The sequence below is a fragment of the Symphalangus syndactylus genome, chromosome 1 (assembly GCF_028878055.3).
Source record: "Symphalangus syndactylus isolate Jambi chromosome 1, NHGRI_mSymSyn1-v2.1_pri, whole genome shotgun sequence".
In the NCBI taxonomy this organism is placed as follows: Eukaryota; Metazoa; Chordata; class Mammalia; order Primates; family Hylobatidae; genus Symphalangus; species Symphalangus syndactylus.
Window position 1 is genome coordinate 20,780,474 of NC_072423.2, and position 26,192 is coordinate 20,806,665.

Sequence of the window (26,192 nt, forward strand, 5' to 3'; positions counted from 1 at the left end):
CTAACAGAACTAATTGGATATCATGTTAGCTCTCTTGGTAACTCCTTTAAAGATAATTATTTTTGTGTAATTATTCCCTAGTGAATGAGAATAATAGATATAACTGGTAATGAACTGAATACATATTTATGTAATCAGTTTCTGTCAATATGTATTCTTAGTATTTAAAACATCTCAGTGATGCTTGTGACCAATATTCGCTTATTCTGTTTTATATTATATCAATGAGTGTTATATTACATGATGTTTAGAAATATAGTACATATTCAGGAAAAAAATTCCAATATGATGTTTTGCTATTAAAGACACAATTGAATATTTTAATGCAATGTAATCAGCTGTTATGTTATAGGTGAGAAGTACTCCCCCATGCACATTCTGACTGAATAACAATAATCACTTTTGTAAATTTATTCTGAGTCCTAACTGCCACCTTCTTTCCCTTGGAGAGCTCCTGTTGGAGCAATTCACCAATTGTTATAAACCCAATTCATTCTGTAACATATTGATAACTATTGAAATTAAAAAAGAAAAAAACTCAAAACCTTATAGCATACAAAGTTAACTAAAAGTAAATTAGAAATGAAATGGAGAATGGGATGTATAGACATTCTTAGGTGTGTGTATCTTTGAGACTTGAATTGCATTGTGAAAATACATGTACCACTTTATATTTTAAAAATACTCTATTACGAGTGCAATTTGTAACACAAGACATTGTGAAGTCTTGTGTTACATATTTGTAGAATTCCAGAGATGAATACAGATTGGTGTCAAGCAACACTCTTTCCTGCAAATGTAGACACTGATGCATGAGGAAATAGATCCTGAATACAGAAGTTTCAAATTAAAAAAAATACTCATGATCCTTGAAAGTTAAATTTCAAAGGAACTTAGAAACTAAAATGAGCACAAATGTTTCAGGCTTGCTTTCTATTTTTAAAAATATCCTTTGATGATAATAGTTTACTGCAATACAAATTATAAATGAATTTCATATAATAGGCAATAAAATCAAGCATGGCACTTTTATTACAGACGTTTATCAGTAAATCAAATATGAAAGAAATGCACAGCCCTGGCTATACAGAAACTATGTTACTGATTAGCTGAGAAAACTCTTGGGAGGGAGAACCTATTTATAAAACAAAATCACAAAAGTTTTTGGATGCTCATTTTGTTTTACACTTAAGATAAAAATCTGCTAATGAGTTTCTATTTCTTTCTAAATTGTGTGCCTAAGCTCTGTATTATTTGGCTTGTCTATCTGTAGGGTGGATATGAGAGGGCTATAAAAAGATGAAGAAGAATCAACAACAGTGAAGTGGTAAAGTTGGAAGCTTCTGGAACAACAAAGAATTCCAGTGCTGGCAGCAAATGAAGAGTCATTGAGGAGGGGATTCTTTTTGCAACCTGTGGGGGATGCTCTCAGCAAGCTTTCAAAAGAGACAGCACTCTTGCATAGAATGAGAACCGGGCGTGTGGGAAGGGTGTAGTTAGAAGGGGTCACTTGTTATGACAATACCTCTTACATAAAATTATGATGTAATAGATATGCATACAACATATAATGCAGCCACCACGTAGTCATACTTCTTATGTCTAAAAAAGAACTCCTAAATGACAAATGATGTTTAACACTCAATCCATTTTCCAGAGCTTGCTTCATGGCTAGATGACCTGTGCCGTCATTCTGACCCTGTACTCAGTTTAAAGCTCTGCTGATGATGTATTTAAATCCTTAATCATTTAAGAACAAAGGACCTGCATGTTCAGTTTAAGCTACGAATTAGGTAGGCAATCCTCCCATATATCACACAGATCCAAAAAAGGTATCTGTTTGCTTGCAGGTTACAAAATAAACAGATACACTTTAGAATACTCCTAAGTATGTTTAATGGAATAAATGTAATGTCCATAATCTCCTAGTAAATTTGGGACATTATGAAATTAGGTGGTGAGAAGTTTCAAGGGAATGTTGCTTTACCTTGTTTCCAGTGTCATGCTACCTTGCTTGTTAAAGTCAACTGTCAACACTGGGTTTTGCAACTACTCACATTCTAGGTTGAGGGAAGGAGAAATTGACACAGAAAATATAGTTACCCTCTGGTCATTCAGCCTGTAAATAGTGCTATAGATGAAATTTGTGCTCTGAGATTTTAGCCATGTCATTTTCTTAGAAATTGAGAAGAAGAACTAAACTAAACTTTCCTCTTCTCTTATAACACACAATCCTTTCAACTCTGAAATTAAAATCAGGGTTGAAGTATTAATAATGTAATCCTAAGACATATACCATTGTCTAGTTGATCAACCAGTAAGGCTTTATCTCCATAGGGTTATATGGAAATCCTGTTATTTTGCAGCAAAGCCAAAATCACAAGCCAATCATTAGCAGCAGAAAAATATTTTATCCTTGGACTTAATACATGCTATTTTTGGACAAGTTATATAAAGCAGGAGTGTATGATTGTGAGCAAATTGTCAGAAACTTGTCAATGTCTTTTTAGGTTGCCAAGAGTAGGCATAGAAGGGAAGAGGTGGGTGTTTGAATTTAGGTTTCTCAGATCTATCATTCAGTCAAACAGAAGCACGCTTTCCACAGTCACAGGATTCATATCATAAATCAAATACTTTCATTTACTTCTCCTTTAATACTTGCTTAATCATGACTGTTTCTTCCTTACTAGACTTTCCATGTGGTTTCCAAGCCCTATCACTATCCTGGTATAAAATATGCATTCTATCTCTATGAAAGCTCTAATGAATGAGCTAAGATTGAATTTACTTCTCTGTTCATGCACATTACAATGGTCATTCTCAAAAGGTGTCCAAAACATTTATCCCCATGGTGATTTGAGAATAAATTAATACTGCCCTTTTGTTAAATATGGAAAACAGGATCAATGGCATTAAAATATTCATTTAGGATTACAGGTACTAATGAATATTCACAATCATAAATGTATATATTTGAATAATTCTGACTCCATGATAAAGGCAAAATTATTTTTTAAAAGAGAAAATGTGGATTTTCACAGTGATTTAAAAAATCAGTGACACACACCCACTAATATTCACACCCACCTGCCCTTCCCTACACACACAGGACCAGAAAAACTGAATACATTAAAATATCAATTAATAACCAAGATAACAATGTCCCATGTTATAGCCTTAATGTAAACAGTTTCAGCTTACATAAAAGCAAAACAGAACAAACCAACTACATATTCTATCCATACCACTTTTCAACTCAGTAAAAATTGTTCCCCAAAATTAAAAATATATATATATATTTAGTTTAGTTTTTGATCTGGCAGATCATCACCCTAATTGTTATGTTTAAACTAATTTCCCTGAGAAAAATATCATCTGGAAGAATAAACTGAAAGTATTACCTATTATACTACATGGTAGAGAGGTTTCTACTTGCGATATAAAGATTACCATGTATAATTTTCCATGTGAATGAAAACACAAAACAAAATACAAGTAAAACTCTGAGGCAAACAATCGAAATTTTCTTAAGCACTCAGGAGATAGAAGCTGAAATACTTTTAAATATATAGCATTATTTTTAATTTTGTTAAGATACTGATGAATAAAATATTTTTAAACGGTGATAAATCCTCAATAATACGATGCTTACCGAAGTAGACATATTGAGAGAAGCATAATAAAATGGTATGTTATTAGTGTCAACTATATTTAGAAATAATATTAATTCTAGGCAACAAACAAATTATGACTTTACAAGAATGTCACATTTCAATTTTTACCTGTTTTTGGCTCCACTGAGAAGTATGGCTGTCCTTGCAGAATACTGTAGACCACTCTGGCACTGTTGCCATACGTAGGATCATCAGCATCCGTCGCTGTCACTTGTACCACTGAGGTCCCTAGATGCCAATCCCAAAACCACTGAATTAAAAACTTTCAAATGCCACAAAACAAAAAACTTACAAAATGTTACTGATTCCACATTAAGCTGATTTGAAAATTTTCATTTATCTTTTTCAAGACACATAAAAAAATTGATACAGTATTTTTTTAAGTAAACCAGCCCCAAAGAGATGATAAATATTTACAAAACTCTTGAAATATTTAAGGGATAAGAAAATATTCTGGCAAAAAAAAATACCATTGATGATGCACATTAGGCTGGGATATACTCTGAATTGGATGGGACTGATACTTTAGGTGTCTCATCCATTGGGCTCAGGTAATATATTTTCATCAAGAGCAGCTTCTCTAAGACTCAATCACTGTCTAGAAAGCAGCAAGACAACAGCATCTTGGACATTCGAATCATTGCAGGTATACAACTGTCATAGTTAAGAAGATCCAGATAGAAATCAAAATGTCATTAATTGACAAAGAATATTTGACGCACCTAACTGTATATTAGGTGGCTACCCTATCTCCTTGGGATTTTTTAAAAATTTTCTCTGCCAATTGATTTAAAAACAAAACAGGAAATGAAAGAGGAAAGCTGTGGAAACTTTAAAAATTGCATCAATAGTTTTTTCTTTGTTATATGATGAAATGTTGTATTCTTTCTTCATTTACTATATATTCACACATTCAATATGGAAAGCATTTCTTCTGATCTGTTTTTCTTTTTTTTCCATTTGGAATGTAATCTTTAAAATATTAGAGAGACTTATGTTTATTTAGTTTATATATTTAGTTATATACTATTATTTAGTAAATATCCTATTTTTTAAATACGGAACAAGCCCCTTTCTTTATGTATTATTTAAGGTCCTAGTTTGTTTCAAATAATTTCCTGAATATGACATTTTAAAGCAAACATATTTTTAGATTGATTTCTATGTAAATATCTCTTTCAAAATGCCTTAAGCAAGTCATTAATGCCCATTTTGCTATAAATCCGCTTTATTTTCTATATGTATTTCATTGCCAATGACATTTTCTTTAAAATTACGTGGAAATTATAAAAGTTAAGTGTATAGCACTATTCTTTGAATCCTGAAGATTTTATTTTATTTTATTTTATTTTATTTTATTTTATTTTATTTTATTTTATATTTTGAGACAGAGTTTTGCTCTTCTTGCCCAGGCTGGAGTGCAATGGCACAATCGTGGCTCACCGTAACCTCTGCCTCCCAGATTCAAGTGATTCTCCTGCCTCAGCCTCCTGAGTAGCTGGGATTACAGGCGTGCACCACCATGCCCAGCTAATTTTGTATTTTTAATAGAGACAGGGTTTCTCCATGTTGGTCAGGCTGGTCTCAAACTCCTGACCTCAGGTGATCTGCTCGCCTTGGCCTCCCAAAGTACTGGGATTCCAGGCATGAGCCACCACACCCAGCCTGAAGTTTTTTATTTTACGGACTTAGATGATTGTGCCCTGTGGATGTCTGGTAGGGCCAAGATGGTAAATAATGCATATTTTTAAATCTTTTTAAGAATTCAATTGTGAATATTTAAAAAGTTACAATAAATTACATTGATGTTCTCTCTTTCCTCTATATGTATCAGCTTTACAATATTTATTTTGGTAATGTGCCTAAGTATTATTTTGCAACTTCATTTTAAAAGAAAGCAAACAATTTTAAACCAAATAATAAAAACTAAACTTCAGTAAGTTTGGCTGTGTACAGTAACACATTTTTTTTTCTGAAAAGTTCATTATCTCATTTAACACATATAGACACACACACCAGATACACACACATATTCACAAATAAATTTAAGCTTTCCATGCCTGTCTATGTTCTTCTGGCAATAAATAAAGTATCCTAAAGGCTTACTAGTGTGTTTAAAATTTTATGATTAGTTAATATCCAATAAAAAATGATCCCTGAATATTAAACACTGAAAGCTTGCATGGTCTATAACATACTATTTGATGGCTATTTTACTTGGTTAGACTTAAGCACTTTGATTAACTATAGTGTTTGATAAACTGTAAGTCCATACAACATATGTTATGTAGTTTAGGTATTCCATGTTCTATGTTCCAATTTTTATATTAAGTTAGTGGTCGGAATTGGTGTCAAGTACACCCTGAAGACATCAGAAAATAATTCTCTAAGAAAATTCCAAACCCATTTGAATCAGCCAAGTATATAACTTAAATATAAATTATTTAAGCACTGTGATATTGGCCAGGTACACACCTGTAATCCCAGCACTTTGGGAGGCTGAGTCGGGCAGATCAAAAGGTCAAGAGATCGAGACCATCCTGGCCAACATGGTGAAACCCCGTTTCTACTAAAAATACAAAAATTAGCTGGGAGTGGTGGTGCACACCTGTAGTCCCAGCTACTTGGGAGGCTGAGGCAGGAGAATTGCTTGAACCCGGGAGGTGGAGGTTGCAGTAGGCCAAGATTACACCACTGCACTCTAGCCTGTCAACAGAGCGAGACTCCATCTCAAAAAAAAAAAAACAGAAAAGAAATAAAAAGGTACTGTGATATGAAACAGCATGACTATTGTGCACACTTAAATAACATAATTTATTTAACTTATACATTATTCAAGTGTGCATAATAGTCATGCTGTTTCGTGTCAGAGTACCATCAAAATCAAAACAACAGTGCACTACTAGCTTCTAAATCAAAAAGTTCACATATCTATATTCTATGTAGGAAAGGAAAACCTTAGCAAGCCAATGAAGAACAACCAAAATGTCCATGAGATCTAGGAATATGAAGTTTAATTGAATTGCTCAAACACATCTCAAAAATTCCTGTTTTACTAAACATTACTAATCTGGGGAGGAAAATGTGCCCTTTCTTTTTTCTAAAACCCCCAAAATCTTGTAACAGTTACTGTTGCTGCTGCTCTTGTTGGTAAGCAAGAGCAGCAGGAAGCACTCGGAAGGTGTGGACGGTAGTGAGGAAGTGTGAATACACCTGTTTGGTCACAGAAATGCTAGCAGTGCTTACATACGTGCTAATTATAGTAAGATCATGCCACTGTGGTTCAAACTCTTCCTGGCCACAAGCATTGATTCTTCTGTCTCCTTGTCATTTGGTATTTCTCTAGCAGCTAGAGCCATGGTGGTGACCCAAATAATTTCCCCTCTCTCTTCTAATAGGAACAGAAATTTAGGGCCACTAAACTGTGATCCCCTTAAGAGCACACATGATACACATCTTTGCAACCCCACTCCTCAGTGTCGTAGGTATGTTGATTGCATGATTGGATGAATGAAATGACCTTTTTTTTTTTTTTAATAAATCACATTGGTTAAAATACCCATGTGATAAAATACAAGTTCCATTATCATTTTAAATAAACTTCCTATTTCAATATTAAAAACAGCAGGAAATAAATATACAATAATCAACCCATCTCTCATCCAGTCTAATAACTTTTTTTTAATAAGATTTCCTACACTTAAATTACATACTGGCCGTAAACTATTCCAAAAGTACTTGAATAAATGAAATTTAAAAGAGAATTTCTATTATTCGATATAAATAAACACTAGAAATGCTTTACTAGGTATCTTTCTAGTAATGGTGCAATGACAAAAGGCCTTGAATAAAAAAGCCTTCATTTTTTAAATATATATCTCCAAATGGGTATCTCCTTACCATTGTTATAAATTCACTATACATTTTCATGCACTTAAGTTTTTGGAGACATTTTTTTAAAATTAGCGGTGGCATGGACACATGGCAGGTACCCACACACACTGGGGCCTGTTGGAGGGTTGGGGGTAGGAGGAAGAGCATCAGGAAGAGCAGCTTAGTGATGCTGGGCTTAATACTTAGGCGATGGGATAATCTATGCAGCAAACCACCATGGCACACGTTTACCTATCTAACCTGCACATCCTGCACATGTATCCCTGAACTTAAAATTTTAAAATAATCAGTGGTGGCATGTGGATGGCCATTTGTAGGTTCAAGCATACTCATTACAATTAAACAGATCAGCCAATCCAAATATTAGCCCGGCTAGCCACTGATGGCCTTCTTGATACATTGGCCATAGAGAGATGTTCAGAACAATGAATCAATATCTTAATATCATGGAAAGAAAAAAAGATCATCACTGGCCTGTGTCTGGAATAATTCTGTTTGTTAACTTCTGAAGCATCACTGTAATCATTTAAAAATATAAATAAATATCAAGTTGAAAAAATGTAAGATTAATTTCCTGAAAACACTGAAATGCTGTATAAAAACAATTTCCTAATTTTCCATACAAATAAATTAATAAGTTAAGTTAATGGATACTGGCCACCAACATGACTCAAATGTTCCCCTTACCCTAACTGACAATTAATACATACATACTATTATGTTTTTTTTTTCAGTACTTACTGAAGATTTAATTTTAAATACAAATCTCCTCAAATCAGCCACAAGCTACAAAAGCAGAGTGTTCTTTACTTACCCACGGGAGACATTTCGGGAACTCCTGCCGTGTATGGGCCATCCAAAAATTTGGGTTCATTGTCATTGATATCTTGAATTTTGATGACAAACTCCGACTCGGGCTCCACAGGTTTGTTGGTGAGCCTGTCCAGTGCTTGAGCTCGGAGCGTGTAGTAGGCCTGCTCCTCACGATCCAGTCTCTTGGTGGCGTGAATATCCCCAGTGTTCTCATCAATAATGAAAATGGAACTTGCCCCTTCGCCTGACAAGATGTATTTGATGGAACCATCTCCTTTATCAACATCAGAGTGAAGCTGGTGAAAAATTCATGTGAGATGAGATTAACTTACAAGAGAGTCAGCGATATGGAGATATGTAAAAATAATTCTTATGTCAGGGAGGAGTACATGAAATTTTATTGTTCTTGGAAAGATAAGCTGAACGCTTATTGTGCACAGCAGAAAGGCTATTAGAATGTGTCAGCTTGTACACGTGAACAAGACAATTTCATTTCTTCCTGTAAACAGCCTCATTTCCAAAGGCATTTTATATCAGTCCCAAAGTTGGGAACTGGTTGTAGTGTTATTTTGTGTTTGATCTGTCCTTGCCAGTTTTAGCCATCTTCTTTGAACACAGCAGGCATTCAGTAAACATGTATAATTGGTTGATTTGATCTACTCCAAGCAAAGAAACTTTCTATAGAACATTTGTAAATCTAGTTCCAATATACCATTTAATGTGCTTAGAAACTCCCATATTATTTAAGGGTGCCCTTCTCTCCCTCTTCCCTGCCCTGTCCCCACCTAACACTCTGTGATCAACGAGTATGGCTGGATGTCCAGTCTCTAAATTTGTCTCCAAATCCTGTTCTGTATTTTAAAAATTGCAGCTGAAAAAAATGACACTGCTCTCTCAAGTAGGAATTTTAAATCAATACATGCATGGGACTTCAACTAAAACCTTTCTTAACACACCAAGAACCGCATTAGATTTGCATGATTAAGCACAGCATCAGCAGCAGGGCAGCACCTCCCGATTTGCATTTCACATCTGGAACTGTCCCTGCTGTATGTCAGAACGTAATGTTGAACAGAGGAACCTCAGGAAACTCAGACGTAATTACACATTTCCCTGAACTTCATAACCTGAGAAACACGCTACTCCATCTGTCATTTCAACAATCTTTCACCCTCTATAACTGCCATCATTCTGGACTTTGGTTAATATGAATGTAAAAACCCAATTTACCAAATAATGAAGCTTTTCACTGCCCTTAAGAACTACGTTTGCATTTTTTAAAAGACAAGGTGCTAAAGATATATAAAATATGAAAAAAAAAAACACCAAGAAAAGTATGGACACAGTACATTGTCATCCTTCCCTGTAGCTGTTGAGGACATAGCTTTTTGTACCTTGAATTTCTGTGATTCTTTCCCTGCACTGTAATGGCTGTGTTTATCCTCTGCTTCCAAGTACTTGAATACCTGATTTATCTTTTGGTTTCTGTAGGACTAAATAATACAAAAAGTAAATTTCTGGCACAAGTTATAATTTAACTTTTTTCAGTGTGAATTATCTAGTAGATCCTAAGCCATATGTTTATTCAGTGTAGGGAAAGGTGTGTTCTTCAACTATTGTGAATTATTTAACTGTTTTAAGTCATTTTTAGGGTTACTATTATATATGTATCTCCCTCTAATTTATAATACAAAGGGTGAAATATGAGAATTATTATAGTTTTAATTATTAAGAACTTCCTAGATGTCAGTCACTATGCTTACCATTCTTTTTTAAAAAACAAAACAAAGCAAAAACTTTTATTTCAGGTTCAGAGGTACATGTGAAGGTTTGTTACATGGGTAAAACATTATTTACATAGTAATTCATTCAGTATTCACATCTGCTCCTAATCCTACTAACAAATGAGGAAACTGAGGTAGAGAAAGGCTAAGAACTCTGCCTGAAGTGGCCTGGCCAACTCTCTGGCAGATCCAGGATTACAAAAACTGGCAGGCTGGTCTAAAGCCCACATCCCCACTCCCTATAATGAGATCCAGGCTCCAGGATAGGAACTGCTGCGCTGTGTGCTAGGAGGGGAACTTGAGGAAAGAAGGGAATATGCAACCAACCCCACCTGATCACCCCCCAAATCTTCAAGAAGCTCAGTGCTTGTGATTTTCTTGTACACCAATAACAGACAAACAGAGAGCCAAATCATGAGTGAACTCCCATTCACAATTGCTTCAAGAGAATAAAATACCTAGGAATCCAACTTACAAGGGATGTGAAGGACCTCTTCAAGGAGAACTACAAACCACTGCTCAATGAAATAAAAGAGGATACAAACAAATGGAAGAACATTCCATGCTCATGGGTTGGAAGAATCAATATCGTGAAAATGGCCATACTGCCCAAGGTAATTTATAGATTCAATGCCATCCCCATCAAGCTACCAATGACTTTCTTCAAAGAATTGGAAAAAACTACTTTAAAGTTCATATGGAACCAAAAAAGAGCCCGCATCGCCAAGTCAATCCTAAGCCAAAAGAACAAAGCTGGAGGCATCATGCTACCCGACTTTAAATTATACTACAAGGCTACAGTAACCCAAACAGCATGGTACTGGTACCACAACAGAGGCATAGATCAATGGAACAGAACAGAGCCCTCAGAAATGATGCCGCATGTCTAAAACTATCTGATCTTTGACAAACCTGACAAAAACAAGAAACGGGGAAAGGATTCCCTATTTAATAAATGGTGCTGGGAAACCTGGCTAGCCATATGTAGAAAGCTGAAACTGGATCCCTTCCTTACACCTTATACAAAAATTAATTCAAGGTGGATTAAAGACTTAAATGTTAGACCTAAAACCATTAAAATCCTACAAGAAAACCTAGGCAATACCATTCAGGACATAGGCGTGGGCAAGGACTTCATGTCTAAAACACCAAAAGCAATGGCAACAAAAGCCAAAATTGACAAATGGGATCTAATTAAACTAAAGAGCTTCTGCACAGCCAAATAAACTACCATCAGAGTGAACAGGCAACCTACAGAATGGGAGAAAATTTTTGCAATCTATCCATCTGACAAAGAGCTAATATCCAGAATCTACAAAGAGCTCAAACAAATTTACAAGAAAAAAACAACCCCATCAAAAAGTGGGCAGAGGACATGAACAGACACTTCTCAAAAGAAGACATTTATGCAGCCAAAAAACACATGAAGAAATGCTCATCATCACTGGCCATCAGAGAAATGCAAATCAAAACCACAGTGAGATACCATCTCACACCAGTTAGAATGGCCATCATTAAAAAAGCAGGAAACAACAGGTGCTGGAGAGGATGTGGAGAAATAGGAACACTTTTACACTGTTGGTGGGACTGTAAACTAGTTCAACCATTGTGGAAGTCAGTGTGGCGATTCCTCAGGGATCTAGAACTAGAAATACCATTTGACCCAGCCATCCCATTACTGGGTATATACCCAAAGGACTATAAATCATGCTGCTATAAAGACACATGCACACGTATGTTTATTGTGGCACTATTCACAATAGCAAAGAGTTGGAACCAACCCAAATGTCCAACAACAATAGACTGGATTAAGAAAATGTGGCACATATACACCATGGAATACTATGCAGCCATAAAAAATGATGAGTCCATGTCCTTTGTAGGGACATGGATGAAACTGGAAAACATCATTCTCAGTAAACTATCGCAAGGACAAAAAACCAAACACTGCATGTTCTCACTCATAGGTGGGAATTGAACAATGAGAACTCATGGACACAGGAAGGGGAACATCACGCTCCGGGGACTGTTGTGGGGTGGGGGGAGGGGGGAGGGACAGCATTAGGAGATATAGCTAATGCTAAATGACGAGTTAATGGGTGCAGGAAATCAACATGGCACATGGATACATATGTAACAAACCTGCACATTGTGCACATGTACCCTAAAACCTAAAGTATAATAAATTAAAAAAAAAAAGTAAAAAAAAAAAAAAAAAGAAGCTCAGTGCTTCTAGTGGTTTCCATGTGTGCATTTTATGACTTATGAGAAGGGTCCCTTCGCCATTACATAACAGTAAACTCCACCACACTCAGCAGAACATAGCAAAAAACTTGACTCCCAAGACAAATGCAGATGATGGCTGAAAATAAGTTGTTTTTACGCTTCCAGTCCCTGGGCCGCTTAAACGCTCAGTGCTGCTCTCCTAATGCTCCCTCACCCTCATCTGTGCTCCTATGAGGCGGTACCTGGTGGCAACTTATCTACACGTTACTGCTGACAGTGGCGTGCAATGTTAGAAGAACATCCAGGAGTCCACAAGAAATATCAATTATATATATGGGTCATGTCTTTAATCAAAGCTTTTTTACAGTGAAATCACATTAACGACTTTCATTTGTAGAACAAGCCCTTACGATTCATTTACCTAATTCCCACCAACTGATCACTGTTTTCGTGGCATGGTGCTACAATGTCCCTGTGGTATTCCAAGTATGAGAAACAAAATAAATTTATTTTCAAGAAAAATCACACAGTAAGCCCTGACTGTGAAGTTCAACCTGAGCTCTGATGCTGCGTTTTATTAAACATTACGGGGTTGTCAGTTGTTCTCCATTACTGACAGCAATAAGAACTTAAAAGTAGAAGTTTCACACTGCTTGCTTCTCCAATCATTCAACAATCAAATTCTTTCTCTTCTATTACCTACCCATGCCCCAGCCGTGCCCCACCCCACCCCACGCACACATCCTGTTTCAGAAGTCCTAAACTTTGCTATTCTTCCCATCGCTGACAATTTTCTCCCAGCTGGTATCATCACTAGGCTTCTAACCACTGCCAAAATTCACAAGCAGAAAATTGCTTGGAGTCTAAACTCAGTGTCTTTGCAAAATTACTGTAAGCATCTGTGGTTAAAATTGACCAACTTTGAATTGTTAAAATGGGTACACAATTATCTGAGGCATTCAGACATTTAATCTGTGAGACTTTGTGCATTATACTAATCCTAATAGATGGAGTGAGATCCACACTCTTAGTAAAACACTCCTCTCTCCTTGATGAAAAAGAATGCTCAGCAAAGAAGAGAAATGTTGCCAAGTGTAGAAATAGCAAATCACGTTAAGTTGACAAGTGTCTATGTAGGCATGTGCACACTCACGGACACACACACACACACACATGCATGGACACCTTTGAGAATAACTATTACAACCTGAACAGAAGAATGTTACTCTCCACTGTGAAAACCTTTAACCAAGAAAAACACAAACTATGATCCTATGAAATGGTAATAAGTACATAAACAAAATAAAAAACGCAACCAAAGACAAGTATTTGTGCTCTATTTGAGGGCAGAATAGGAATCATCTAGGTCTATTCTACTCACAGATACCCTTGCAAATGTGAACCTGAGATTAGCCTAAATGATAACCAAAAAAAAATCTCTATTAATAAGCAGACAAAACTTACCTTTACTGCCTGGGTTCCTAAATCCTTTTCAAAGTATTTGTTTTGACTTCAAAGTAACTATTTAAAGATTTTTTTTTTAAATGAGCACAAAAAGTGAGAGGCATAGAACCCTTAGTTGAATCTAGCTCATGATAAGGCAAAAAATAAGCTGAGGAGGAGGGACAATTATGTAAATCTGGTGTCATTATGTCAGCATTATATATTAATATGTAAGAAATATCAATCAGACTCTCATAAACTACATAGACCATGAATGCAAATCACATTTTACATGTACCCTAAAATAAATTTCTGAATACTCCATTAACGTTCCATCAGGCCCTGCTTGATAGAGCACCCCCCACCATGCATCTATTATATCTGAGCCCTTTTTCATTCATTCTGAACTGTAATCCTAGTTCAGAATCTTCTAACCTTTCACTTGGGCTATTGCAAAACACCTCAATTATTTTTTTTTTAATTTTAATAACTCACATTGTCTAGGCTGTCATAATCAAATTATTTCCTCTAAAACATATATTAAATTATATCACACTCCTCATTAAATATGTTTTTGTCCACAAGAGTATCTTTATTGATAAGTCCTGAAAGATAACACTGAGATATCATAATATCTCATATTCGCACAACAATGTTAGCTCTGAATGACTTTCATGATGGATCGGCCCCTGGGCATGGCCCGGAGCTTCCCTATGGTCCAGCCAATTGTGGCTGATAATTCCAGGAAGCATCCATTGCTATGTTTATGCTCATTTTAGAGCCCATGGAAAGTATGTCTTTGCTGAGAATTCAAATCTTTTGAAGTTATTTCAAAGTGAATGGCACAGTTACTTGGCTGACTCTTGATCCTCCTTCTTTGGCCTTTTCAGCATGCTCACCAAACATATTTAATTGCTTCCCATGGTCTACGGATTTAACCAAAAATTCTAGGCATGAGTCCCAATCTGACTCCGTACTATCTCCCAGGCCTCTTTTTCCCACATCTCACAGTGTAGTCTACGGTCCAAGCATACTGGACTAGTTCTCACTGCCTGAGCATAGCAAGCATTTCCATGCTTCCCAACACACCCACTCAGAGACATCCAATTCAGCTCGATGCAAGTTCCCTTTTCCTGAAGTCTTACAACTGTCCTGTTTATTTTCCATAGTTTCTTGTTTCAATTTCTATGACAGAATTCATTTAATTCTGCTTTATATTGAAAATCTAGTTATTTTTATATCCAACTTTAATTTATAAACTCCTTAAGAACTAAGTTCTTTTTATCTCTATGTTCTACATTCTTAATAAAGTCTGTTGTATTAAATTTGGTAAATTTATAATCCACTTTGTAAAATAGCAGTATTTGTTTTATTTCAATTTCTGTCCATTTAAGTTTTAATAGCTTTTTGAAGAAAAAAAATAAAACAAAACAAAAAACATCCTGTATCACTGGTTAGTTCTCCATAATCCTCTGAACCACTTAGATGGAGTTCACACGCCTTGCTTTGTTGCTCATGGTAACACTTAGTGTGTGATTTTGTACTTTCACACTTACATGTTTATGTTCCCCAGGAGACAGAGCCCTGGTAGAAACAGGCGTCTTTCTTATTCCTGTTTCCTCAGCTTTTATACACTAGTTCTCTCTCCCTTTTTCTCTCTCTCACATAAATACACACACACACACACACACACACACACGTGTGTTAAGGGAGGGTTGGAACCTGCTTGCATGTCCTTGGGTGCCAGAATCTCCATTGCCTTCATTAAATTTTTATCCACCTTATTTTTAAATTTAAGATTGTAGAGCCCAAAACTAAAAGAGCAACGCACTGCTGTTCTGGTGATCTTTTTACATCTGTGTAACCAGATTAAGCATGATATGAACTACCTGGTCTACCACTTTCAATCCATCTGCTTAAATAAAAGTCTAAAAATGGAAAATGTCCTCAATTTAGGAGATAAAGGTAAAAAAAAATCAATGCAGTATATTAATCAACTTTTCTTTCCTCTAGTACTTCTTAAACTCTGCTTATTTGATCTTACTGATGATCTTGTCTTTACTACCTAAAGCTTAACCCTGTAAAATAGAGATAAATATACTCACACTTGAACTTGCATAACTGTGACCACTACTTGAGATGATACAGTGGAATAGGATTCATAAAGGTAAATTATTATAATGTTAGAGTTGCACTTTTTGATGTCTTTGCCTTTGAAAAAAATACTAAATTTTCATGCCACAAAAAGACTATCTATAAACATAAGGTGAAATTTTATGAAAGAGATAATAGGTATTGTGAAAGCTTTAACATTAATAAATGAAACTAGGAACTAAAGCCTCTGTGATGCTCACTGACTTATTGGCAATAAGGATGACAATAATTGCAGCTTTGTATTAAATTTTTCCTTATAATGAACGTTGGAGTAAGAAAAATACACTGAAATATAAATAAAACTTTTATTGCTATTGCATTTGTGTCAAAAAATGAAGTAATGATGGCAAAGTAAAAAGTGTGGTTTTTTTTTTTTTTACCACTGATTTACTTATTATAGATTCCTCACTTTTAAAGAATAAAAGTGTATTCCAGATTATCGGAACCCATACAGGGTAATTTTATTAAAATTTTACAAGGTTAAAATTATAAGTATAGAAGGTACATTTAAACAACGATTGGAAGAAGTAAAACTGCCTGAATATACATATTATAAACAAGTTTTCTTTTCTATTGTCTTTTAATAAATATTTTCCACATACCACTGTATATATTGCAATTATCAAGCTGTTGAAGAAATGTTACAGATGAAAACAAATGTATGAGTCATTTCTTTCTGGTTGAAGTATTCCTAATTTATAATTATTACTGTGGTTCAAGGTAATGGAACACAATTTACTTATAAAGCATCTCTAATGAAGACATGTGGTTTAAGAAGATATTAATTGTTTTACAAACAGGAATAAAGGAAAGAGATATAATTCAGGAAGTGCATAGATAATGGTAATATTGCCCTAAACATCATTTCTTTTATTAAGTAACAAATGAAAAGAAAAAAATACTACTCATATTGTTTTTATTCTCAGAAAAATTTTTGTTCACAGTAATTCACTTGTGACAAACAGCCATTCTAGGGGGTCACGGTCCATTTTCTTAGAAGCAGAATGGTCCGATTGGAAGGCCAATGCAAAGAAGCCCCAGGTGTGGCTACTGAGTCTCCATTCTGCTCCATGTTGTGCTGTCTTGATGGTGCTTGGGTCTCAGTTTATTCATCTGTTATAGATCCATATCTGTAAATGTACAATTGGCTTTGAATGTTGAAGTGAGGATAAAATAAAAAGATGCATTTGGAAGTAATTTTGTAAAATGAAATTTTCCATCCATATTAATATATTTCCATATAGTGGTGTAATATAATTATCTGCATTCCTTAGGGAAAACAGTCCTGCTTTGGAATGAAAAGGTCATAGATCTGTGCCTATGACATGGTTACTTAGAGCTTCATGTTCACAGACACAGCTTTTTCATCAGGGACCAAGAGACAGCAACCCAAAAAAGCATTCTTTATTCCACACAGCTACATTCACTTCCCTAAAGAAAACCCCACTCATCCTACCTCTGATTGCTGTCTCCAGGCCAGATCCACAACTCTCACACAACTTAAGAAATCCGCCTACAGTCGAATTCTTAATGATCAAAATTGAAGCTGAGGCTTCGTCCTCGCTTAGTGTAATTGTGAATGCTTCATGTTCTCTACTTGAGGGCTCGCCAGATAGGAGAGTACCTTGCTCTCTTAGTTGTAAACTCCATGAAATAGGCCAGAAGCACTTAAAAGCAACCCCTGGAGAGGCTAAGCTTTTTAACAAAAGAAGAACTTTTAATTTTGCTTTTTAAAATGAGGCTGGTTGAGCAGAAAACGTATATAAGCAAGGCAAAAGTATCACCACTCAAAGTGAGGTATCTGTTTTTCTGAATTAAGATAAAAACAGAATTTGAGAGGAATGGCTTAGCAACTGTTATCATCAGCTCCCCAAATAATTTCATGTCTATTGAACCCAAATACAATAATGAAAATAATGGGAACTAATTTTTTTCATCTAAAAAATTTATTTTTATTGCATTTTACAAAACTAGCATCCAGTGACAATAGTATAGTGTGTTCTTAAAAAAACAAATGTGTGCACAAAAACACAACCAACAACAAAACACCCCTTGGCCTTTCATCACAGATCCACTGAGAAGCACTGGGCCCATGAATAAAAACCCTACATGAAAACTCTTTTGAATGCTTCTAGGCAAAAGTCCATCTAACACTTCTTCCCTGTCATAACATTAGAGACGACTGGAAGAAACTCACCACAATGGAGGCAGAACAATCTGAAAGCTCATCTTTAAGACTTGCACAAATGTTTTGTACCTGGCATTTTGGAGAAGGTATGCACATATGTGTTGCAGACGCCAATGGCATAAGGTGTCTGCAAAATATTTCTTGGAGTTGTCTGCACTACACTGCTTTGTCCATTAGAAAATACCAACAATAACAGCTAAAGCAATGAAAATAACATTTTAGAGTCTGCATTTGGTTGAGGGGAGAAACTGTCAACACCTGTATAATCTAAAGAGAGAATTTTTTAAAGTATCTTTTCAATTCCAATATAAGAATAATATTTGTTCAGTGTGGCCTAATGGAAGCCAATGCTAGAAAAAGATACAGACAAACACAGAATGTCAGAGATAACACAGAACAAGGGGGGCAAACTCAAAAAGGAGCTAGCCAAGAAGAGGATAGATGGTGACTTAGCCATTCAACTCTTAAACTTACTAATGAGATCTTGGTAAGGAGGCTCTGTTTACTCTAAATCCATCAAAAGTGCGCATATACATTGCTATTCGGTAATATTTAGAAAAGTTGGTCTCAATGATTCTCTCTTGGGTGTTTAGTATTTGTATAGTTCATCCTTTCTAGCATCTTTGTAAAAATTACAGATTAAAAGTGTCCCTTTAGCTGTTATTTGAAGTACCACGTTAAAACTAGTACCATCTAGTGCACAGTAGCTATTATGTGGACTAGATGGATACAATTTGCATGATCCCGATGCCTAAACTAGATTGTCCTGATAAATTGAATCTAGCCTGGTTGTTTCTTCATCTGCACACTCAACATATAGTAATCACCTATTAAAAATAACTGTGGACTATCTACTATATGCCTGGCTTATTGGGGCTTGTGGATGAAAACCAGAAGGGGTAACAAGAGGGAGCCTAAAGTCTTGAATCAAGTAGCCCCTGCCTTCATGAGTTTACAGTGGGGTATGCTGTCAGTGTAGAAAGTTGAACAAATAACTGTAATTTTGGTGACCACACAAAAACACTCAAAGAATACCAAGAAATCATACGGCAGGAAAACCAAGCTGAGCCCAGGGTTCAGGGAAGCGCTTTTTAAAGAAATGATATTTAAGTTGGGACAAAAAGGATGCTCCTAAGAGTTAGTTTCACAATGAAAGGAGGAACTTGATTTCCAGGAATAGACTTGACTAAAAGATGAAATCAATTCCTTTCTAAGGATACTCTGACTGAGTAACACACAGAATCTACCAAGGTATAATACAGAATAATTAATTTTGGCATGAGATCTATAAAAAGAGGCCTTATCACATACATATATTATAACCTATATTCTGTAAACATCTATTTAAATAATTCAAAAAAAATTAAACAGTATAGAATAATTTATTCATCTTCTCCTATTTTGCTAATCACTTTATTATTTTGTGAAATTTAGTATGTAGGTTTCTAGTTTCTAACATCAAGTGGGATGTTGGTTGAAATGCAAATTTTTGAGCTCTGCCTGAGGTCTACAGAACTAGAATCTCTTTTATTTGGGACCAGAAATCTATTTTCAACGAGCACTCCAGGTCAGAAACACCACCAGCACACAAAGCATTTTTTATCAATAATATTGGTGCTGTAAATACTTAATTACTTTTAAGTATATTGAATTTAAAATGTCTTCTAGAGCTGGCTGGCCACGATGGCTGATGGCTGTACTCCCACCACTCTGGGAGGCTGAGGCAGGCAGATCACAAGGTCAGGAGATCGAGACCATCCTGGCTAACATGGTGAAACCTCGTCTCTACTAAAAATACAAAAAATAAGCTGGGCAAGGTGGCACGCACCTGTAGTCCCAGCTACTCGGGAGGCTGAGGCAGGAGAATCACTTGAACCTGGGAGATGGAGGTTGCAGTGAGCCGAGATCGCACCACTTCACTCCAGCCTGGGCGACAGAATGAGACTTCGTCTCAAAAAAATAAAAAATAAAAATAAAATGTCTTCTAGAGTTGTTACACAAAATTTAATCTGTTTTGATTTGTTTTATATATTTTACTCTAAAGGGAACTGTCTCTTCTCTAACTAAAAATAGTACAGAAGAAAAAGTATGCAGTGTATATTTATGTACTCATAAAATAGCATATGTTGATATACTTTTTAAAGTGGCCATACTTAAATTCTAAGTCACACGAAAACTATTTCAATCATTCATGAGAGAGAGAGGGAAAACAATTTCCTTTTTGCCATAGTTCACGTTTCAGGGAAACCCAAAAGAATGAGAAGCTAATTTGGGGAGTAATCACTGTGGTATGTCACACAGCTTCTGGGGGTAAGTAGAACATTGAAGACCAAGAACCAAAGGATCAGAGTAGGATTGTACCTTTTTTTTTTTTTTTTTTTTTTTGACACAGAGTGTGGCTCTGTTGCCCAGGCTGGAGTGCAGTGGCAAGATCTTGGCTCACTGCAAGCTCTGCCTCCTGGGTTCACGCCATTCTCCTGCCTCAGCCTCCCAAGTAGCTGTGACTACAGGCACCCGCCACCATGCCTGGCTAATTTTTGTGTTTTTAGTAGAGACGGGGTTTCACCTCAGTAGCCAGGATGGTCTCAACGTCCTGACCTCGTGACCCACCGGCCTCACCCTCCCAAAGTGCTGGGATTACAGGCTTGAGCCACCACGCCCAGCCAGGATTGTCCTTCTTACCTCACCCCTATTGACTCACTGGGGGTTGATGTGTGCTTCTCTTTCCTACAGCAGGGTGATCCTACCAGATTCACAAGGTATGTCTGCCCCATTCTCTTGGGACTCCTGGCACCAAGGGACCAGTAGGTTAGGACAGGTGTCACAATCCTCGTAGGTGTAACCTATCTTGATCATCAGGAGGAGGTGGGCTTCTGTTACCTAATGGTTAGTATCTGGGCACTAGAGTGTCTCTTGATGTTCTCTTGTCCATTTTAATGGCAAATGGACAAGTCTAAAAGCCTGTCCAAGGAGGAGTTGGAGATGAGAGGGATGTGATGAGTACCACTTGCAACCTGGTGATTCTTAATCTTCTTGTGAATTCCAGCAGGAAACAGGGCCTAACATATTTCTGCAGGAACTGTTTCCTGAACTTACTACATGAAGCAAGTGGATATGAGTGGTGCAAGGGGCTGACTCCAGCGCATGTCATGAAAGCCTCCCAGATCCCCTCCGTGCCTCACCAAATGAAACATTCGTGTGCTGGTGGCCAACGCATCTCAGCTAAGTCCTTTCCAAAAAGCGTCCTCAGTTGAAGAGAGCCACCTTGACCAAAGGTAACACATCTTTCTTAAGAACAGGCCACATCCAATGATTGGTTGCTGTGAGCCTTTAAAGCTCCTCCTTCTCCCCTTAGCTCAGGACAACTATGAAGACCCTTCTCTACTCCTGACCTACCCACAAGGTCAGCCAAGTCCTAGGCTGCTTTGCTCAATAATATTTACTGCCCAGTCCTATTTCCTTCTTTTCTGCCTCACAAGTGTTTATTCCGAGAATGGACTCCAATAAATTTCCTACAGGCAAATCCCTGGTCCAGGTGTGTTTCTTATGCAACCTGACCTGCAGCATGCACACACATTTCCAACTCAGTAACTAATGAATCACAGAGCTTGGCTCCTTGGTACTCATGCATACCATGCTCTCTCCTTCAGAGGCACAGGTGATAGAGGGGAACATTTATGTCATTTGTTGAGAGACATGTACTTGCTGATCAGAAGAAGAAGCCACTGAAGCAGAGGCTGTTAAACGGCAAAATTCATAAAAGTTGTAGCCCCAGGCAGGCAGTGTGTCACTTGTTTCTTTTGGTAGATAACTGACATACTCTTATTTTTCCATGCTCTCAAATGCTTTGACTTATGGAAACTTCACACTGTGAATGGACCAATCCCAAGAACATGAAGAATTCATTCTGGTGTTTTTTATTTGAGAAGAGAAAGAAGCAAAATTGCCTTAGCTCAGGGAAGCTAGTGACCCAGTTTGCATGCCCTCCTCCTTAGTTCTCTATGCCAAGGGTTGAGTATCTTATGTTCACTCAAGTGCTGTGATGTTCAGAACACACTACTGAATAATTCAATCAGAATATCCATCCATAGTCCCAGGTTTTTTATTTATAAAATCTTCCTAGGTCAAACTATTACACACCCAAGGTAAGAGCCACTGGCCTAAAAAGAAGAGAGAAATACAGAAGAAGTTTGAGGAAAATGTTCTTCCATTGTACTATCATTTTGAAAGACAGAGGAGAAACAGGGTTATTAACTAGCTATAAAAGAGGGAAAATAAACATGTCTGCAGAACGTTTGAAATAATTTGCTGAGAAGGTACAAATTTTTAAAAGCTTACCTCAAAAAGTCTCTGGCATAATTTCAATTTCAAAACACTAACGCTTCTAAATGAAAAACAAACCTGGTTCATGTAACAAGACCCTCCATGGGATATGTAATTGTCTCTTCTAAAATAGAGCAGATATAAAGAATAATAAGACTATACTCTGGCCCAGGTGACCTAAGGTGGCCTAAGAGAGGTTTTCTTCTCTAAGCAAAATATTATTTAGAAATACACGAGGAAAACAAAGTCTCTTCTGAGCCTCTCAGGGACTCATCTCTGCAACCAGAGAAACTTCCATCCCCTGCTTTCCTGCACGCTAACAATCTTGACTGCAGCTCTTAATGCCCTAAGGATAAACATTTTCATAAAGAAATGTAATAAAATTGGCAGAAATCAATAGGAAGAAAAAGGGAAAAAAGAGAGTAAGGTGGAAGAAACAGGCAATGACCACAATAAAGTCAATAATTAGGTTGATATGAGAATACGACATTCTCAAATAGCCATTAATATTATCCCATGGACTCTGGAAAGGCATATTGGTTTTGCTAGGAGAGACTGGCCATGATTTGTTGTTGTTGTTTTTGTTTTTGCATATTGGTTGCTCTGGTGTTAACAGGAGGCCACCACTAACACCACCTGGAGAGAGTCGACCACATCACAGAACTGAGGAACAGGCAAGGAAGAATCAGTAACGCCACTGCTTGAGGAAGACGGCTTTCTGCAAAATTCTGTTTAGCTTTTAAGCTGTTTAATTTCTGTTTAGATTTTTAAACTGTAATAGGTTTCCTATTTTCTTAACGGCTACATTTATTTCGCAGTTTGACTCTTCACTCCTTCTGTCCAAATGAGTATCAAATATAGAAGCATATTCGATTATTTATTAATCCATAGAACTGGGATTCAAGATGAATCAAACAACCTCTTCAGCAACATCATTAGAATTGCTCAAGCGAGTCAGCATATCAAAACTGCTTCAAAGCCTGCGTTATGCAACGTGCATGACAGCCATGGGATTTGGGGTCTCATGCCCTTGTGTCACTCTGATGTTGGACAACCTGGGGCCATCGGTACTTTCTCTGGTCTTTACTTTGTTCATCTACAAAATAGATTGAACCAAGAGATCTTAAAGATCTCTTCTATTCCCAAAACTCTGTACATCTCATCTAAATAAGTGTGGGTAAACTACAATAATTAACACAGTCAATAAATATGTAGTAGCTACCTAATGTATATTGTACATCCCAAGAACTGCACAAGGCATGGGGGACTCACTTCTGGATGTGTAATGTTGCCTTATTTTAAAATAATTTATGACATGACACATAGGAATTGTGTAGTTATGCCACCTTGGGAAAGTCAGGAGTGTTTTTAGAACATTTTCAGACTATTGTATCCAAAAAAAAATTATTCTATAATTTCAAAATGTCTATTTAGTAATGGCTTGTGAAAAAAAGGACAATAGGTCATTTATTTCCGGATGCTTGGGAGTGATGATCTGTGTTTTCTTGTGTATACTAGTTTGCAATTTGATTAAGATAATTCAACAGAAGAAACTAAATTTTGATTTAAAAATCTATGTCAAGAACATACACAAAATATCTTTAAAGAATATTATATTAGTCCATTCTCACACTGCCATGAAGAAATACCCAAGACTAGGTAATTTTATTTATTTTTTTTAAAGAAAGGTTTCATTGACTCACAGTTCTGCATGGCCGGGGAGGCTTCAGGAAACTTACAATCATGGTGGAAGGTAACTCTTCACAGGGTAGCAGGAGAGAGAATGAGGGCCGAGTGAAGGGGAGTGTTCCTTATAAAACTCAGATCTTGTGAGAACTCACTATCATGAGAACAGCATGGGGGAACCACCCCCATGATTCAATTACCTCCCACTGGGTCCCTCCCATGACATGAGATTATGAGATTACAATTCAAGATGAGATTTGGGTAAGGACAAAAAGCCAAACCATTTCAAGTGTTTCAATATAATATGTTACCTGAACATGCAATTTTCAGGGCAAGTGCATTTATTTCAAAGGACATATTATGAATGGTACTTACTTACAATTTATCTAATATCACGCACAAATCCAATTAGTATCACAAATATACACACTAAGAATGTTCATTCGCTCTTCATTTCTCTGAGATTTACAATGTTATACATTTTCTCTGTACTTCCTCCTGTCACATTATAGATACATAGTTTAGATGTATTATTCTATTTCAGTTTGAACTACCCAAAACTCCTTGCAGCAGTACTGGGATGATAATGATTTCCTGGTAGAAACCTGCTTCTGAGGGATATTATTATAGAGAAACATTCCTAGAGGGCATAATTTCGGATGGGTGTTTCCTCCCCTATTATCAATGTTGCTTCCATTAACTAAAACATCCTTCGCTGTGGGGGGAAAAAAATGCCAACTGAATCATCTTTCTTTTACATTGCTTATAATTTTAAAAACATATCCTATAACTGAACGGACATGTGTTAAATATAAAAAAATTAGTAATCATTGTTATGAGTTGACTCTGAACTTCAGTACTATGTGAAATGGGAACACTTTAGCAATGATGAAATTATGGTGGAAAATTTCCTGGCACACTTGATCCATTCTAATTCAAAATCCCATCACTACTATTTCTCTATTCCTTATACTACTTTACTTCATATTTGCAACCATGAATTTTATTCATTCCACTTCACAAATTGTTTCATAGCTCTTTTATTCAAATAATTAACAGCTAATATTTATTGAGCATAATTACGTGTCAGACACTGTGGTAAAGGGACCTTTAATTCTTCTGACAAACTTTTGTGGTAGGCATTATTGTCCTAATTTTATACATGAGAAAACTAAGATTAAGAGGATTCAGGCTTTTGTCCAAGTTTACACAATAATTTCACAGACTTGAATGCAGGTCTCCCCAACAATGAAGCCTGTATTCTCACCCACGACACCGCCGGGGTGTGCCCATTTCCACTCCCACCCATCTCCTCTCAGAAGAGAAGACTTAGAAGAGCTTGGATTCTTACATTTCCCCACACGAAAAATCCAACCATTATTAAGGCAAAAACGTGAACTTAAAACAACTAAATTTTCAGTTTTTTTTTTTTCTGACCCTTCCTTGTCCCTTGCTCCCGACCCCCAACTGGTTGTCAATTCACAATGTTCCATCTCCATAGCTCAATAATCTCCTTCCTGTTTGTCTCCACTCCACCCATTACTGCCCTGAATCAGGATGGTTTTATTTCTCACATAGATTAACAGCATAGCAATTTGTATTTTGTATAGTAAAAAGACGTGTAGATGTTTACAGGGTCACCTACTCAACATCTCTAATCCATAGTATTACATGATTGTCATGTGCATCTTATTAAAACACATAACTATTCTTCTCTAGAACAAAATCATCAATCGTTCCCTACAACTTTCCACATTAAAGATCAGCTTAGTATTCAATGTGTTCAATGGTATGGTCTCATTGACTATGTACACCATAATCTTACATACTACCACAAAAGAAAAACAAAACTGTGTATTATCACTCTAAAATGTTATTTATCATAACAAGCATCCTGATTTTGGAAGGCAAAATGTGGAAAAAGATGCATCTTATAATTGATAGTATGTGCTATTTCTGATTCTTGTCTCCTACTTCCTACTTCTAATTCTCTATTCTTCTATATTC

General features: G+C 36.4%; 1 protein-coding gene across 2 annotated transcripts in view; it reads right to left on the minus strand.

Moving 5' to 3' along the window:
• CDH7 (cadherin 7) overlaps positions 1-26,192 on the minus strand; it is a 137,161-nt gene that overhangs the window by 69,953 nt on the left and 41,016 nt on the right. For both annotated transcript variants that reach the window (XM_055296971.2, XM_063637644.1), the window contains exons 3-4: positions 8,383-8,677; positions 3,783-3,902 (exon numbers count right to left, since the gene is read on the minus strand). In XM_055296971.2, coding sequence (XP_055152946.1) covers positions 3,783-3,902; positions 8,383-8,677 — 415 coding nt within the window. The remainder of the gene's footprint in view (positions 1-3,782; positions 3,903-8,382; positions 8,678-26,192) is intronic.